This window comes from Astatotilapia calliptera, chromosome 3 (genome assembly GCF_900246225.1).
Source record: "Astatotilapia calliptera chromosome 3, fAstCal1.2, whole genome shotgun sequence".
NCBI lineage: Eukaryota > Metazoa > Chordata > Actinopteri > Cichliformes > Cichlidae > Astatotilapia > Astatotilapia calliptera.
The window spans coordinates 6,157,803-6,174,562 of NC_039304.1; the positions used below are offsets into that span (position 1 = coordinate 6,157,803).

At 42.5% G+C, this 16,760-nt stretch overlaps 1 protein-coding gene across 1 annotated transcript; it reads left to right on the top strand.

Annotated features, from left to right (window-relative positions):
* Positions 1–2,711: 2,711 nt before the first annotated feature.
* On the top strand, positions 2,712–14,423 carry snapc2 (small nuclear RNA activating complex, polypeptide 2). The gene is made up of 7 exons (XM_026160917.1): positions 2,712–2,973; positions 4,007–4,180; positions 5,912–6,032; positions 10,844–10,932; positions 11,026–11,470; positions 12,635–12,723; positions 12,980–14,423. Exons 1-7 carry the CDS (start codon positions 2,764–2,766, stop codon positions 13,295–13,297), a joined length of 1,446 nt encoding a protein of 481 aa, XP_026016702.1. The 5' UTR covers positions 2,712–2,763; the 3' UTR covers positions 13,298–14,423.
* Positions 14,424–16,760: the final 2,337 nt, after the last annotated feature.

The following is a 16,760-nucleotide window of genomic DNA, read 5'->3' on the forward strand; positions in this document are numbered from 1 at the left end:
CTCAAAATCTCACGATACATGGCCCCATTCATTCTGTCCTTAACACGGATCAGTCGTCCTGTCCCCTTGGCAGAAAAACAGCCCCATAGCATGATGTTTCCACCCCCCATGCTTCACAGTAGGTATGGTGTTCTTGGGATGCAACTCAGTATTCTTCTTCCTCCAAACACGACGAGTTGAGTTTATACCAAAAAGTTCTACTTTGGTTTCATCTGACCACATGACATTCTCCCAATCCTCTGCTGTATCATCCATGTGCTCTCTGGCAAACTTCAGACGGGCCTGGACATGCACTGGCTTCAGCAGCGGAACACGTCTGGCACTGCGGGATTTGATTCCCTGCCGTTGTAGTGTGTTACTGATGGTGACCTTTGTTACTTTGGTCCCAGCTCTCTGCAGGTCATTCACCAGGTCCCCCCGTGTGGTTCTGGGATCTTTGCTCACCGTTCTCATGATCATTTTGACCCCACGGGATGAGATCTTGCGTGGAGCCCCAGATCGTGGGAGATTATCAGTGGTCTTGTATGTCTTCCATTTTCTGATGGTTGCTCCCACAGTTGATTTTTTTCACACCAAGCTGCTTGCCTATTGTAGATTCACTCTTCCCAGTCTGGTGCAGGTCTACAATACTTTTCCTGGTGTCCTTTGAAAGCTCTTTGGTCTTGGCCATGGCGGAGTTTGGAGTCTGACTGTTTGGGGCTGTGGACAGGTGTCTTTTATACAGATGATGAGTTCAAACAGGTGCCATTCATACAGGTAACGAGTGGGGGACAGAAAAGCGTCTTACAGAAGACGTTACAGGTCTGTGAGAGCCAGAGATTTTCCTTGTTTGAGGTGACCAAATACTTATTTTCCACCCTAATTTACGAATAAATTCTTTACAAATCCTACCATGTGAATTCATGGATTTTTTTTCACATTCTGTCTCTCACAGTTGAAGTGTACCTCTGGTGCAAATTACTGACCTCTGTCATCATTTTAAGTGGGGGAACTTGCACAATCGGTGGCTGACTAAATACTTTTTTGCCCCACTGTACTTAGACTCCACCACTTGGGGTAGGAACTCATCCCTGACCCGGAGTGGGCACTCTATGGCAGGTCCAGGGGACTTGCTGACCTCCGGCTCAGGCAGAGACTTGGCTGGACCTGACAGTGAGATAGAAGCTACTGATGGTAGAGCTGGTGGTGACGTTGGAGCCGCAGGCAATTGAGCCGATGGTGGCATGGCAGCCGTAGGCAGTGTTGGCTGGCTCCAATGCATGAAAAATCATTAGGCAGGTCCAGGCAAAGTGCTGACCTCCAGTTCGTTCAGAGCATGTCTCTCAGGCGCGCTGCTGACCCCGGCAAGGGGAGAGCAGGTCTGGGCGGCATGCTGAACCGCGGGGCGGACGTGGCAGGCCCAGGTGACGTGCTGACCCACAGCGCATGATTGATTTATTGTGAGCAACACAAATGTTAACAAATGGAGAATTTTGCTGAAGCACATTAGTAGAGTCACAGCCTGCTGTCTTTAACAGTGTCTTTAACTTTTCTTTCTTTGTTTGTGCGAGTATTTCTCTTGTTCATAAAAACTGGCAGTCTGGTATAATAAGGAGCTTTGTTAGACATTAATCATTGTTTCACAGAACAACATCTTCAAGATCTTCAATTCAGGTGTTGTGACAAAATTTGATTTCCGTTTTTATGGTTGTTTTTTTTTATACATCTAATTTTTAATTCTGTAAACAGACTGTAGTGACAGGATTTATGAAGAGGTTATATATCAAATACATTAATGACCTGTTTCTGAAGTATCTTTATGACTGCATATTTGTACCCATTTTGTCATCAATCCAGTGCTTTCTGGTCATTTCAAATAAGTTTCAAATAAGTTTATAAAACTGTGACGTTATATTTGTCACAATTTCTGCTTCCCTCTTGGGGAAGATCTTTTTTGAAAAACATTACACTTTTTACCCAGATAAACAAAGGATATATATATATTTTACCAAACACTGACTGCAGGAGCTACTTAGTGACAGGAATGCTCGTTTTGGCCTTTAAATACTTGAAATTGTTTGTGACAGATATGATTGGCTTATTTTTGACAGATGTAGGTCAACAGGTGACGTATAACAGCTTAAATTCCCGCAATGATTTTTTTTTAAACTTTTTGCCAGGCGATCAGAATTTCACGAAGCTCTGTCCATATTTTTATGCTGCGTTACCTTGGAGGTCAGCGCTGAAGTTACCCGGAAACAGTACGACCTTCAAAATAAAATGGAAACCTACTCATCCACAATATACGCTAAAAACAAGTTTTTTTTAAAAGTGTGTGTGTGTGTGTGTGTGTGTGTGTGTGTGTGTGTGTGTGTGTGTGTGTGTGTGTGTGTGTGTGAGAGAGAGAGAGAGAGAGAGAGAGAGAGAGCAAGGGATCTAAATGCTTTGATTTCACATTCCAAACCTGTGGAGCGCAAAAAGTTTTGTTTTTTAAATGTATAATATTGATGTGACAGACAGACAGTTTGTTTGTTTTATTTTTTATTATCACATCTAATAAAAAAATCATAAGCCTGGGCCATTAGAAACGCTTTTTCTTTAATTGTATCACCAAATAAATGTAATTTCAGTTCAATGCACACTGAACAACAAATTATTTGTAGCAAATAGAAATATTCAACTTTTATTCTGAAAATGTATTATCGGAAGTTTTGGAGCAAAGGGCATGCGCACTGGGTTTTCCTGCTTTGAGTAGCAGGAACCTGTGTTGAATCTCAGGCGAACATGAAGCCGCATCCTCGCGTTACTCGGACAAAGTGGGCTGACAGACTGGAAGCTGAGCCGGAACGTTCCGGTAAATGCAGCTGGCATCGAGACGAGAAGAAGAAACTTCTTGTTGCCCTTAAAGGACTGAGTAGCAGGACCGCCGCAGGAAAAACAGACATCGACTGTGCCTTCCTGAGAAAACACCTGCCTACTCGGTCCCTTTCAGAGGTACGGCCCTCATACAGAAACGACGCTTTTCGTTGGTACTTAAGTCAAAACAAGTCTTTCGTAAATATCCTTTTTAATTTATATAAACAGAAAGTAAGGAAGTATGTGTTTGAGTGGTTATTTGTTTGTTTTAACAGTCCTAATTTTTAATACGTCTTGAATCTGTATATTTCCCCTTAAATCGTAAGGAACGTGTATTTGTGCCTTCAGATCGTTGTCACTGCCAAACAGCTCAAATTTAGTGTCATTTATTGGATCGGATGATTAAAGTCTGAAGAAACTGGAAATATGAGTCCCCAGTAATGACAAACTTTGGATTTCCAGTGAGAACGATGACATCCCACACCATCGCACACTTCCTTCACCAAAAGCTGAAAGCTGTCACCTTATTGGTGCAGCAAGCAGCGTAGCGTCCTCCATGTCATAGACAGAATCTGGACTCATCATCACCAAAGATGATATTCCTCCACATCTTCAGGTTCCAGTGCACATGTTGTCAATACCAGTGCAAACAGTAAAGGGCAGTCATGTCAGCCCTATGAGGCCAGAGACTGGCCGTGTGCCGTCTATGCTAGATTGTCTGGAGTGCCATGTAATCCTGCAAATCTGTAGAAGACCGCCTATGGTTCCTGAGTGCTGACATCTCCCATTATTTCGAACTTGGTCTTCAATTTGGAGATTTAGGACCAACAACACCAGCTTAACGTTGCCCTATGGTGTGGGTCAGTCAGCGTGGCATACTTTGACCATGCTCACAGGGACCTGACTGTCAGCATCTTGTCAGAATAAGTTGTTTGTCATTGATAGAGAAGATTTGGCAAGTTTTCCATCGTTGTAACCGCTGCAAGTGCATTTTCCTTAGAAACGTGACAGCGTTTTAGGGGACTAAAGAGCATGAGGTTTATTGCCAAATATTGTTACAAAAAATAATCTAACACAAGATTCCTTACTTTTTGAACTGAGTTTATTAATTTTTGTTTATACTGTGTGCTGACTGTGCATAAAGACACGCACTGTCCTTTCCCTCCTTCAGATCCAGTCTGTGGTTGAACTTCTGAAGAACAAAGTGCTCTTAAATGCCAGGTTGAAGCTGAAAAGGCAAAGGAGGGAGGAGAGGAACGTTAGAAAACCCATTGAGGAGTGGACATACATGGCCTCTTCTTTAGTGGGAACCCTTGAGGAAACTATTTCCACTGCTTTCTCTCAGGTAGGCATTTTTAAATTTAGTTAAACTTTATTTTTGTGATAATTTAAGTAAACAACAAATCCTTCACACAACAGTCATACTTCAGGATAGATCTGTTATCAGTAGGGAGAAACGAGACCCAGTATTTTAATTCATTGGGATTGTTATTCTGCTTGCCTATTGGTTCCACTTATTGGTTCTCCTTGCACTTGTGTACAGTCAGCTGATTTCAATTTGTGTGCCTGTGGAGAAAAATAGTGGCGCAGTCTACAGCGTGGATATGGACCGAACTCTTATTTTTATTGAAGAAAAGGACAAGAGCATGATGATAAAGTGCAAACTACATCCAGGACAGAAAAACAAATCTCTTATTATACTGCTAACAGAACCTCAGCTCTCTGCAAACACCTGTACAGACAGGATGCTAATGCTAAGGCTAAGTTACTCAGACCCCAGCCCAGCAGCCAGAACTGAACTTCAGCAGCTAACAAGTCAAGCTGCAGCCTTCTTTCCTACCTGTTCATGTTTCTCAAGTTGAATTGCTGTGGTAATCGGTAAAACTCTCCTTGTGCTGATTGTCATCTTTGCTTTGTGCTGTCTCCAACAAAGAGGGGGGAAAGTGGTGGAGCCTGTTCTTTATACCCAAAGACCCACTGACAAAAAAAGAAGACTCATAGACAAACAGGCAAAACAAAGTTTTTCAAAGTCTATCGTTTCACATATTTGTATCAGAGAATTTTTCCCAGTACTTTCCGAATCTTATTTGAGGTTGCACGGGGTGGGTGCCAGTGCCCAACCAGTCTGCATGTCTTTTGTGAACTTGCAGAAGGAATCCGACCGTGTCCCTTGGAGTATTCTGTGAGAGGTGCTTTTGGAATTATCGAATTTTTATGGACAGAATTTAAATTGGGTGGTCTCAGAATTTCGTCTCGGCTCTTTGCAGATGATGTGGTTCTGTTGGCTTCATCAGGTGGTGGCCTCCAGCTCGCACTGCAGCGGTTCACAGCCGAGTGTGAAGCAGCACCTCTGAGTCTGAGGCCATGGTTCTTAGCCAGAAAAAGGGTGGAGTCAACGACGAGTTACTGTCCCAAGTGCGGGTGTTTAAGTATATCGGAGTCTTGTTGAGTGATGAGAGAGGGGGTGCAGGAAATCCACAGACAGATCGATGCTGCGGCTGCAGTGATGCAGATGCTGCACCTAAAATTGTGGTGAAAAGAGAGCTGAGTGTTCTGGCCATCCCAGGAGGGCTCAGAGTAGAGATGCTACTCCTCCACATGGAAAGAAGCCAGTAAAGGTGGTACGGGCATCTAACATCTTCCTGGGCGCCTCCTGGGTGAGGCGTAACGGGTATGTCCCACCAGAAGGAGGCTCCAGGGCAGAGCCAGGACATGCTGGAGAGACTGTACATCTCAGCTAGTCTGGGAACACCTTGGTGTTCATCGAGATCAGCTAGAGCAGCGGTTCTCAAACCTTTTATGATGAGTACCACCTCAGAAAATATATGGCATTAAAGTACCACCTTCATGAGCTTGGCTGATATCAAAATGAATATAGCTTTTTCAAAAAAGACAAATCAATAATGTGCAACAGCTCATCTTAATTTGCAAGGAATAATTCTTGCTGCATGTAAATTAAACTAAAGTTTTCTGTTCTTTGCTTTTAAAATTCCTGCTGATAGTTACATTTGTGTAGTTAAAAACACAGTTGAATCAATGTTGTTCTCCCACATTCTGCTTCTCTCTGTGTTTTCAGATGCTGATCGTGTCTTCTACAGAGCCTTGCACTTTGAGAAATGGTGACCCTCCCCAGGTGCACAGACCACCCACAGATGGTCGTACCATCCCTTTGAGGCCAATACCGGTGCCAGTGCAAGGTACAAACCTGTAGCTCCTCCAACCACCTCTCAGCATCATGTATTCAGCTGCCAGAAACGAGAGCCTGCTCCTTTTTATTTTTAATGGTAGCCACCCTTGTATTGAGACCATTTCTGATAAACGTTTGGTAAGCGGTAGAGTGTTTTCTAAGCGCACACTGCACAGTATGCTGATGTACGCCAGGTTTTTGCTTAATGGCTCTTTCTGAATCGCATTGTTGGTGCAAAAATATATATTTTTTTGTACTGTCAAATTGTGTTATCTTTCTCAGTTTCTCAGTTACCATTTTTTAAGTAACAGGCTGCTAGTAACAAAGCGCCTATAATTTGAATTTTTTTCATGGTTTCATGGTAAATCAGCCATAAAAGGCTGGTCTTGTATTTTTATCACACTGGATGGAATGAGGGTGGGCAATGCCAACAATCAAGTTTGTGTATGCCGTAACCCGAGAACGAAGTGATGTAGTAACTGGAGAAGGAAGTCACCTAGGATTTTGAAAATGATAATCTAGATGTATCTGCTAAAAAATTTCAAAAAACTTTGAATGCCAGTGAACTTGACCGTAAGGTTTTCTGGAAATCTTTTAAACGCAATAAGTTGAGAATGAGGCATTTTGGATTTTGGAATTGAATTTAACTCAGTTTTATTTACACAGCACCAAATCACAACAACAGTCACCTCAAGGTGCTTTATATTGTACAGTAGATTCTACAATAATACATACAGAAAGAACCCCAACAATCATATGACCCCCTATGAGCAAGCAATTTGGCGACAGTGGGAAGGAAAAACTCCCTTTTAACAGGAAGAAATCTCCAGCAGAACCAGGCTCAGGGAGGGAGGGGCCATCTGCTGCGATCGGTTGGGGGGAGAGATGGAAGACAAGATAAAGACATGCTGTGGAAGAGAGTCAGAGATTTATACCATAGGTGCATCTGCAAGGAGGCTGAAGGGTCTGACTGGGCCCTGCCAGTATTGACGCTACACTGATTTATTTCTATATTTTTATGTGTTTCATAGGTCAGTGTGAAATGATTGACAAACAACAAAAACATTCCCCCTGAAGGTTCACAGTGCATCCGTAAAGTATTCACTTGGACCACAATTTGTCATGTTACAATGTCAAGACCAAAATGGACTAAATTCATTTATCATAGCAGAAATTCTACACCTAACACCCCATAATGACAAAATGATAAGTTACCATAAGCTTTGCACACCTATTTTTGGCAGTTTCTCCCATTCTACTTACAGAACTTCTCGAGCTCCATCAGGTTGGATGGGGAGCCACTACTTTTTAACAGGAAGAAAGCCGCAGCAAAGCAGGGCTCAGGCTGCCATCTGCTGCAACTAGTTGGGGATGAGGGGTGTTAGGCATGACACAAGATGCTGTGGAAGAGAGCCAGACGAGGCCAAAGGGTTCAGTCTTTGTTTCATCAGGCAAGAATGGTACAGTGGGGCAAAAAAGTATTTAGTCAGCCACCGATTGTGCAAGTTCCCCCACTTAAAATGATGACAGAGGTCAGTAATTTGCACCAGAGGTACACTTCAACTGTGAGAGACAGAATGTGAAAAAAAAATCCATGAATTCACATGGTAGGATTTGTAAAGAATTTATTCGTAAATTAGGGTGGAAAATAAGTATTTGGTCACCTCAAACATGGAAAATCTCTGGCGCTCACAGACCTGTAACGTCTTCTGTAAGAAGCTTTTCTGTCCCTCACTCGTTACCTGTATGAATGGCACCTGTTTGAACTCATCATCTGTATAAAAGACACCTGTCCACAGCCTCAAACAGTCAGACTCCAAACTCCGCCATGGCCAAGACCAAAGAGCTTTCGAAGGACACCAGGAAAAGTATTGTAGACCTGCACCAGACTGGGAAGAGTGAATCTACAATAGGCAAGCAGCTTGGTGTGAAAAAAATCAACTGTGGGAGCAATCATCAGAAAATGGAAGGCATACAAGACCACTGATAATCTCCCTCGATCTGGGGCTCCACGCAAGATCTCATCCCGTGGGGTCAAAATGATCATGAGAACGGTGAGCAAAGATCCCAGAACCACACGGGGGGACCTGGTGAATGACCTGCAGAGAGCTGGGACCAAAGTAACAAAGGTCACCATCAGTAACACACTACAACGGCAGGGAATCAAATCCCGCAGTGCCAGACGTGTTCCGCTGCTGAAGCCAGTGCATGTCCAGGCCCGTCTGAAGTTTGCCAGAGAGCACATGGATGATACAGCAGAGGATTGGGAGAATGTCATGTGGTCAGATGAAACCAAAGTAGAACTTTTTGGTATAAACTCAACTCGTCGTGTTTGGAGGACGAAGAATACTGAGTTGCATCCCAAGAACACCATACCTACTGTGAAGCATGGGGGTGGAAACATCATGCTATGGGGCTGTTTTTCTGCCAAGGGGACAGGACGACTGATCCGTGTTAAGGACAGAATGAATGGGGCCATGTATCGTGAGATTTTGAGCCAAAACCTCCTTCCATCAGTGAGAACTTTGAAGATGAAACGAGGCTGGGTCTTCCAACATGACAATGATCCAAAACACACCGCCCGGGCAACAAAGGAGTGGCTCCGTAAGAAGCATTTGAAAGTCCTGGAGTGGCCTAGCCAGTCTCCAGACCTCAACCCCATAGAAAATCTGTGGCGGGAGTTGAAAGTCCGTGTTGCTCGGCGACAGCCCCAAAACATCACTGCTCTCGAGAAGATCTGCATGGAGGAATGGGCCAAAATACCAGCTACTGTGTGTGCAAACCTGGTAAAGACCTATAGTAAACGTTTGACCTCTGTTATTGCCAACAAAGGTTATGTTACAAAGTATTGAGTTGTATTTTTGTTATTGACCAAATACTTATTTTCCACCCTGATTTACGAATAAATTCTTTACAAATCCTACCATGTGGATTCATGGATTTTTTTTTCACATTCTGTCTCTCACAGTTGAAGTGTACCTCTGGTGCAAATTACTGACCTCTGTCATCATTTTAGGTGGGGGAACTTGCACAATCGGTGGCTGACTAAATACTTTTTTGCCCCACTGTATAAGAGCCTTTCAGATCTATTTTGGCAAATTCCAGGCAAGCATCATCGCTTTTACTGAGGATTCACTTTAATCTGTCCAGTCGACCATACAGGTCTGATTGGTCGAATAATGCAGAAGTGGTTGTCGTTGTGGAACGTTCTCCTCCCTCTGTGGAACAGCACTGGAACGTCACCAGAGTAAATGGTAAATGGCCTGTATTTATATAGCTGCTAGTAACAAACTCCTGTATTTATATAGCGCTTTACTAGTCCCTAAGGACCCCAAAGCGCTTTACATATCCAGTCATTCACACATTCACACACTGGTGATGGCAAGCTACATTGTAGCCACAGCCACCCTGGGGCGCACTGACAGAGGCGAGGCTGCCGGACACTGGCGCCACCGGGCCCTCTGACCATCACCAGTAGGCAATGGGTGAAGTGTCTTGCCCAAGGACACAACGACCGAGACTGTCCAAGCCGGGGCTCAAACCGGCAACCTTCCGATTACAAGGCGAACTCCCAACTCTTGAGCCACGATCGCCCACAAGTGTCTGTTGGATTCTTGGTCACCTGCCTTACTAAGGCCCTTCCACCCGGTCCCACACCTTGATCAGCACCAGCTCCAGGAAGAGTCCTGGTGCTTCTAAACTTGATGGAGGCCATTGTGCTCACTGGGGCCTTCATGAAGTTTGTCTGCAGCCTTGATTTGTGTTTGTCTTGTCTTGGAGGTCTACAGACAGCTCCTGCACCATAAACTATGAGCTGGCCTTTCTTGTCCAATCAATTAAATTTACCAAGGCTTGACTCTAATTAAGTTGCAGACAAGAACAGGAAATGCAGCGCACCTGAGGTCAGTTTCGAGTGTGACGGTAAAGGCTGTGAATACTTATGTGCATGTTGTATTTTTGGTTTTTAACTAATAAATTTGGAATAAAAGCAAATGTATTGAAATTCTCAAGCAAACTTTGTCATTAGGGAGTGTTGTATTGGAAAATGAGTTTAATCCATTTAAGAATAAAGCTGGAATAACAGCTTCCCATATTGTGAAATGTAATATCCGTTTTGCTCCATATTTTGGGCACCTGAACATGGTAATGGGAAAAATATGTTCTTGTTTTTTTTTAAACAAACAAACACCTGCCTGCTTTCTATGGCTTTTACTGTATATTAAGACAATCTCATAGAGCTGTCGTGCCACTTGCATATTGATTGTGAGACCAGATACTCTGTCACAACTATGAAAGTGGTCACCAGCCTGTTTGTTTTGTGTCTTTGGGTCTTTTCACACCTGTGGTGTTTAGTCTGTTTACATCAAAAATGAGTTATTTCCACCATCAAGGTACTAAAAACGTGCAGGTAGATATATCATAGGCATCAATATATGGGTTAGCAGCTAACTGTGATTTCTATGTAAACTGTCCATGTTCTCCAGTAGTCCGGCACACAGCAACATCTCCCTGTATTTACTTCTGTTACTCCTGCCACAGACACAGCTGACCAGTAAGCAGAGTGAACAGTCTCACATGGTTTGTAGGGATGAATTAAGGTTTGCAGAGTTCAGTTTGACTCTTCTGTGTTAAAAGAAACCAAATCACAGGAAAAAGCTGCAAGTTTACAAACACATCCACAGATGCAGACCAGAGTAGCCAAACTGTAGGTGTGTCCTTTCTGATCCCCAAGGTAACGCCTTATTACATGTGTTGATAGTTGTTGCCATATTATTGTGAAAAAATATATTGCAACTAAAAATGTAAAACGTCCCTCTCTAGGTGCGCATCGGTACACAAAGGCAGTCCAGTCACCCAAGACTCCAGCACCAACCACAAGGCCATCCAAAACACCGCCAGCACCATCTCAAGTATGTAGCATGCCAAACGGCACAATCTGTCTACCGCAGCAACAGCCTGCGCCCACATTTGAAACTTCTGACAAGCCATGTGTATATCTACAGACTGCATCTCTGACAGCGACGCCAGAGAAAGGACCGCTTCAACCCCCTTCTAGGTCTTCGACATCTCCAAGTCTTAGCAGGTCAATAAACAAGACCACCCAGCAGCCCACCGAGTCACAGCCCACCACCGTCGCCATCACCTCCACCTCTCAGTCTTTGTCTTCCAGCCTTAATGTGCCCGCCTCTTGCTCTGCCACTACCCTTACTTCAGTCCCCCGTTCTGTATTATCCACTGCTGCCTCTTCAGCCATTTCCAGCTGCTCCACACCCACTACTCTCCCACAGTCTGTCTCCGCCACAGCATTTCATGCCAAGTTTGGTCAGACCAGCAAATATGCCACAAAAGACATGTTTGGTGTCAAGTGTGTAGTGGACTTTGAGAGGATCTATGGCTTCTTAAGTACAGTTCAAAAACCGAATCAGGATTGTCAACTCACTCCCATGGGTAAGCATCGCTGAATATTATGGCAGAATCCTTTTGCAACAAACACATTGAACATGCTGAATTTCACACGTAAACCTTTCCACAAATATCCTGTGAATGTGAAAACTTAAGTATGAAGTCATCTAGGATTTTCAAATGTAGGTGTGTCTGCCAGGAGGCTGAGGGGTTGCACCGGTGCCGTCAGTATTTTATGTAATATTCATGTGAGGTTAATGAAAAAAGGTTCGTTTCTGTCTTCAGAACAACAGGATGTCTTCACGAGAAACAAATCAAAAGTTATTCGTGTTGGTAAAGCTGTACTCAAGATGTGCTTCTTAAATATAAGGCAGAGTTTAGTTTGCTAACAGTCGGGTATTAGTCTGTAAAATAATACAGCAGTTAACTGTAATAGTAAAAACTCACGTCTGTTGTCTACATAGAAGTTCACATTTAACGACTTCATTTGCGCTCAGCAACTTTCTTGTTCTGTAGAAAGTAAGCACAATACAACCAGCTGATGGCAATCTGTCTATAAGTCGACAGCAATTATTTGTCAACCTTCATCAATGTCTTTGGGAGTGATTGCAGTCTGACTGTAACTGTCTGCAGCAGCGTCCCCTCCCATCAGGCAACCTGTGAATGTGCAAACCCCTCAAGCTCCGGGAAACCATTTTGGTCGTCACAAGTTGACCCCAAATTGTTTGGACACTTCATAAAATCTAAACACAAAAGCAGACAATGATATGCAGGTCTTTTAAAGCATATATTCAGTTCATAATAGTACAAAACAAGTTCTCAGATGTTGAAACTGAGAGTTTTTTTATTGTATTTTTAAAAAAATAGAAGCTTATTTTACATTTTATGCCGGCAACACCTGTCTTCACCGACAGGTGTTGAAATGGAGATGTTACCAACAAAGAGACTGAAAGAGATATTTTTTTAAATTAAAAATTGAAGAAACAACATATAAAACCAGGGTACACCTACTCTGTGAACTCCTTTTACACTATTATGAAACAGACTTGGTGCTGTCTTTGACCAAAGCTTCGCTAAAAAGGAAAAACTGAAACGTGCATTGTGTTCTTGTTCCTCTGGTTACTCAAAATATTGGATCGCTCCTGAAAGTCTGTTTATAGCTTTCACTTGATGAATTTACATTTGCTAATAATACATTTTGTCATCCAGAGAGTGCCATAGTGTTGGACCTTTTAATGTCTCTCCCAGAGGAGCTTCCCCTGCTAGATTGCAACAAACTGCACAAACATATGATCCAGGTGAGACCTGCTGCTTACACACAGCCGTCGTCTTCATGTGATCAGGCTTTGAAAGCCCTGAAATTGTTTTTTCTTTTGAGGATAAAATTACTTTGATTGAAATAAATTTCATTCTTGGCTTTCACTGGAGGCCGAGGACAGTTGGTGATCTGTGCTGGTTAGGTTTTGTCAGCCGTCTGGCTTTTTATGTTTCTGGCAGAACCTAAAAATAGGAACTTTTTGCTCCAGTGTTTTGATGAGACCCTCTGTGTTTCAGATGTACCAGTGTCTCTCTGCCCCCGCTGACTCTAACACGACAAGAAGAAGGTTTCAAGAACTGGATGATGAACTTTTTACTCAGTTAAAGGCACTGGTTCCTCAAGACCATCAGACTCCTACAGGAACTACCGACAGCACTAACGTCACGGACGGTGAAGGAAAGAAGTCACTGATGCACAAAGCCGACAGCCAATCAACACAGAGCTCTACCACATCTAGCAAATTAGATTATTCAAATGTGACGCCCCCTCATCTTAACCCTTTTATTGTGCCGCTGACACTGTTAAAGCGTAGACAGGAATCCATAATTATTTAGACGTTGTTGTTGTAGTGATTTTAAACCCATTACTGAGCTTTCAGCTCATCACAGTATGTTAAGTGTCAAAAGCTCCTGCTAATTGATTTTCTTTATTTGTTTGAATTACGTGGGTTCTTATTTCAAACTTTCGAGCTGTATCATTCATGCAAAGCTGTTCTTTCAGCTCATTATGTTAGTACAGTTAAACAAATGCATTTGGGACATTTAGCTTCTTTTTTTTAATTGAAATGTTTCCTGCAGATAACTGTTTGACTTTTTAATATAACTAAACAACACTTCCAAACAGCACTTTCAGATCTTTCATCTATGAGAATGGCTGAATGTAATAAAACTATATTAAGTATTCCCTCGCCTACCCAAACCCTTTAATTCAGGTGTTCCGATCACTTCCACGAACACAGCTGTATAAAATCAAGCTCCAGGCCTGCAGACTGGTTCTACGTTTGTGAAAGAATGCGTCGCTGTCATGAGCTCAATACATTCCTGCGTGGTACCGTTACAGGATGCCTGTGCAATGCTGAATATTCCAGTCTGCCAGTAGTATAACAAAGTGAAAACCACTGGGAATGAAAGCCTTCAAATGAGCTTGAGAGCAGCACTTAGACGGCTTCATTGAACGGGTTTCCGTGGCTGATCAGCTGCATCCGAGCCTTACATGAAAGGTTTTGGATGCAGTGGTGTAAAGCACTGGACTCCAGAGGACACGTGTTCTCTGGAGTGATGAATCACACTTCTACGTCTGGCAGTTTGGGTACAGGAGTCTGGATTTGGGGATTGGAGAACAGCGGACCTGACTGAATTATGCCTGCCTATTCAGCAGCTGCTGGGACCTGGAGGAGGAAGAGCAATAGATATGCAGCTCATTGACCTGCCAACAGTTCTGTTCAGCACTGTCTACAGAAAGCATTGTAAATAAAATATCAGCATATTTTGATAAATGCAAAAAAGTACAGGAAGTTGGAAACATGTAATTTTATTAAGTAGACCTGGGTTTGAATGGTAGTGTCACAAATGTAAAAAATCCATGATATAAAAAATGAAATTAGTACAATGGATATTCTGTCCTCACAATTGTTTGAGAAATGTTAGTTAAAAAAGTTCAATAAACCTGTGTTCTTGAAAACGCGTGTCTGTTACTGTAAAACATGAAAATAAAGTGCATGACTATGATGTACAATGTGGCCACATTGGCATATGAAGCACCACTCACGATATAACAGTTCTGTAAGCAAAGTCATCACCAAGTTAACGTAACAATGCTCAGCATGGTAAATTAATCAAATGGACTATTATTGGCATCCCATAGACCAACACTGGCAAAGTTATTTCATGTTTGCTAGCGAGCTTTATTTTTTGTTTTATTTTAAGTTCGCCAAAACTTTACGAGTCCATTTTAAATCCATGAATCTGAGTTTTTCCTCTGTAAGGATTATTGTTGGGCCTACCTTAGAATATAAAGCGCCTTCGGGTGACTGCTGTTGTGATTTGGTGCTGTATAAATAAAATTGAACTGAATTGCTGTAGCTCAGTTTTTTCGGCTGTAACATTTAAAGCATTTATTTTACCAAGTTGTTAAAAGAAGGAGGTTTGTCTAATTTCCAGTGGAGAAGAATAAACCTTTGAGCCGTGACTGAGGCGAAAGCAATCGCTTTTAGCTGTGGTGACGAAACCATAACAGCTTGGGCAGGAATCCTAAAGGTGGAGATGTGGGCCGATGGTGAAATTGTTCTGTTGCATGTGTATGAAAGACCTACACATTCTTGTGAATTTGTGTAGCCGAGGGCACCCCCAAAACATATTCCCTAATGTGGTTGGAACCTGATTGGCATCTTGCACATGCTACACTCACAGTTGGATACATTTTTGCTTGTCTGTAACTAAGTACTCTCTTAAATTGTATCAAACATTGTCTAATACAGAAAGCTCTAGACAGAGCTGCCAGAATTCTTTGGGAATTTCCATTTTGAGATCCTTTATTCATGTTAATCTAGTTTTTTCCCAGCTCGGTGAATCTTGAAATAATTTATTCAAATATTGCCTTTTGCACAAGGGTCCAAATCAAGTATGTCATCAGTAACTGAATGATCTGGTGGTTGTGAAAGTCTGAAGTGCTTACTAGTAAAGCTTCAGGCTTGTAAATACCTAAAAAAAAAAGGTGATGTAAAGGTCGCGGTAGAATTTCTCAAACTACTCATTTATGGCTGATGGGTGGGTAGATATTGATCCATCTGGCATCCAAATTTCTGTTTTATGTTTAAGAGAAGCTTGTCTTAGTTGGCGTTGGAGGCCCAGCTGTGTGGCGCCCCAGCCTACTCCTTGCCAGATATAATGATGGCAAAGGTGTAGGCCAAAGATGAGGACCTGCTGTTACTGAATCCCCAGCTCTCTCTTCCAGGCGGAGCTAGGGCTCCTGCCATAATTCCTCCTTGCTGCAATCAAGACTGCAAAAGTATAAATGAACACATATGGAATTATGTAGTAATGAAAGCCGCCCTTTGCTTTGAGTCCTGCTTTGCTCACTCTTGGCGTTCTCTCCATGAGCTTCATGAGGTCGTCTCCTGAAACGGTTTCCAACAGTCTTGAAGGAGTTCCCAGAGATGCTGAGCACTTGTTGGTCCTTTTGCCTTCACTTCTGCATCGCACAAAGACACGGCAGGTGGAACCAAAGATCTCAAATGTGGACAGACCAAAGCACAGATGTCCTCTGGTCTAATGTCCACTCCTTGTGTTTCTCAGCAGCTGTTTGACCATAAAGGCCTGATTCACACAGTCTCCTCTGAACATGTAGAGATGTGTCTGCTACTGGAGCTCTGTGTGGCATCTATCTGGGCTCTGATCTGAGCTGCTGTTAACTTGTGATTTCTGAGGCTGGTGACTCGGATGAATGTCTCCTCAGCAGCAGAGGGAAGAAACTATATTTTGTGCTTGGGCTTTGAGGCCCACAAATGCCAAAATAAATACATAATTAAATGTGTAATTAATTAATTACAAATTAAAATTGAAATAATTAACTATATCAGTCATTACTATTCCATTAAAGTGTTTATTATTTATTAAATGCTTCAAATTTCTTTAAATGCCTTTGAATGATTTTACATTTTTTTTAATTAATGACACTTTAAAAAAATATTTAATGATGTGGCTGTAGCTCAGGAGGTAGGGCAGGGCAGCTGCTGATCAGGAGGTTGGTGGTTCAATCCCTGGCTCCCACAGAGTGGACGAGTATCCCACAGCCAGCTTGGATTAATGCACCGCTTTCTAGATGATACCCATAGGTCAGGTGCTTGGCACACAACAAATACTTCACCTTAGAATGATGAAAAAAATCCGACTTGTGAATATTGTAGTCGCAGTAACACATTGCACATTATGTGTAATATTTTATTAGGAGAAATCAGGACAAAGTGATGCCATATAGGGGGAGACACTTCTTTTTCCATGAAAACAAGCTTGAACACTA

What these genes read in the sequence shown, in the direction of transcription:
- snapc2 (XM_026160917.1), top strand. Translation starts at nt 2,764, where the DNA reads ATGAAGCCGCATCCTCGCGTTACTCGGACAAAGTGGGCTGACAGACTG. An exon ending in TTTCCACTGCTTTCTCTCAG is followed by an intron (nt 4,181 to 5,911) that starts GTAGGCATTTTT and finishes CTGTGTTTTCAG; the next exon opens with ATGCTGATCGTGTCTTCTAC. An exon ending in AATACCGGTGCCAGTGCAAG is followed by an intron (nt 6,033 to 10,843) that starts GTACAAACCTGT and finishes GTCCCTCTCTAG; the next exon opens with GTGCGCATCGGTACACAAAG.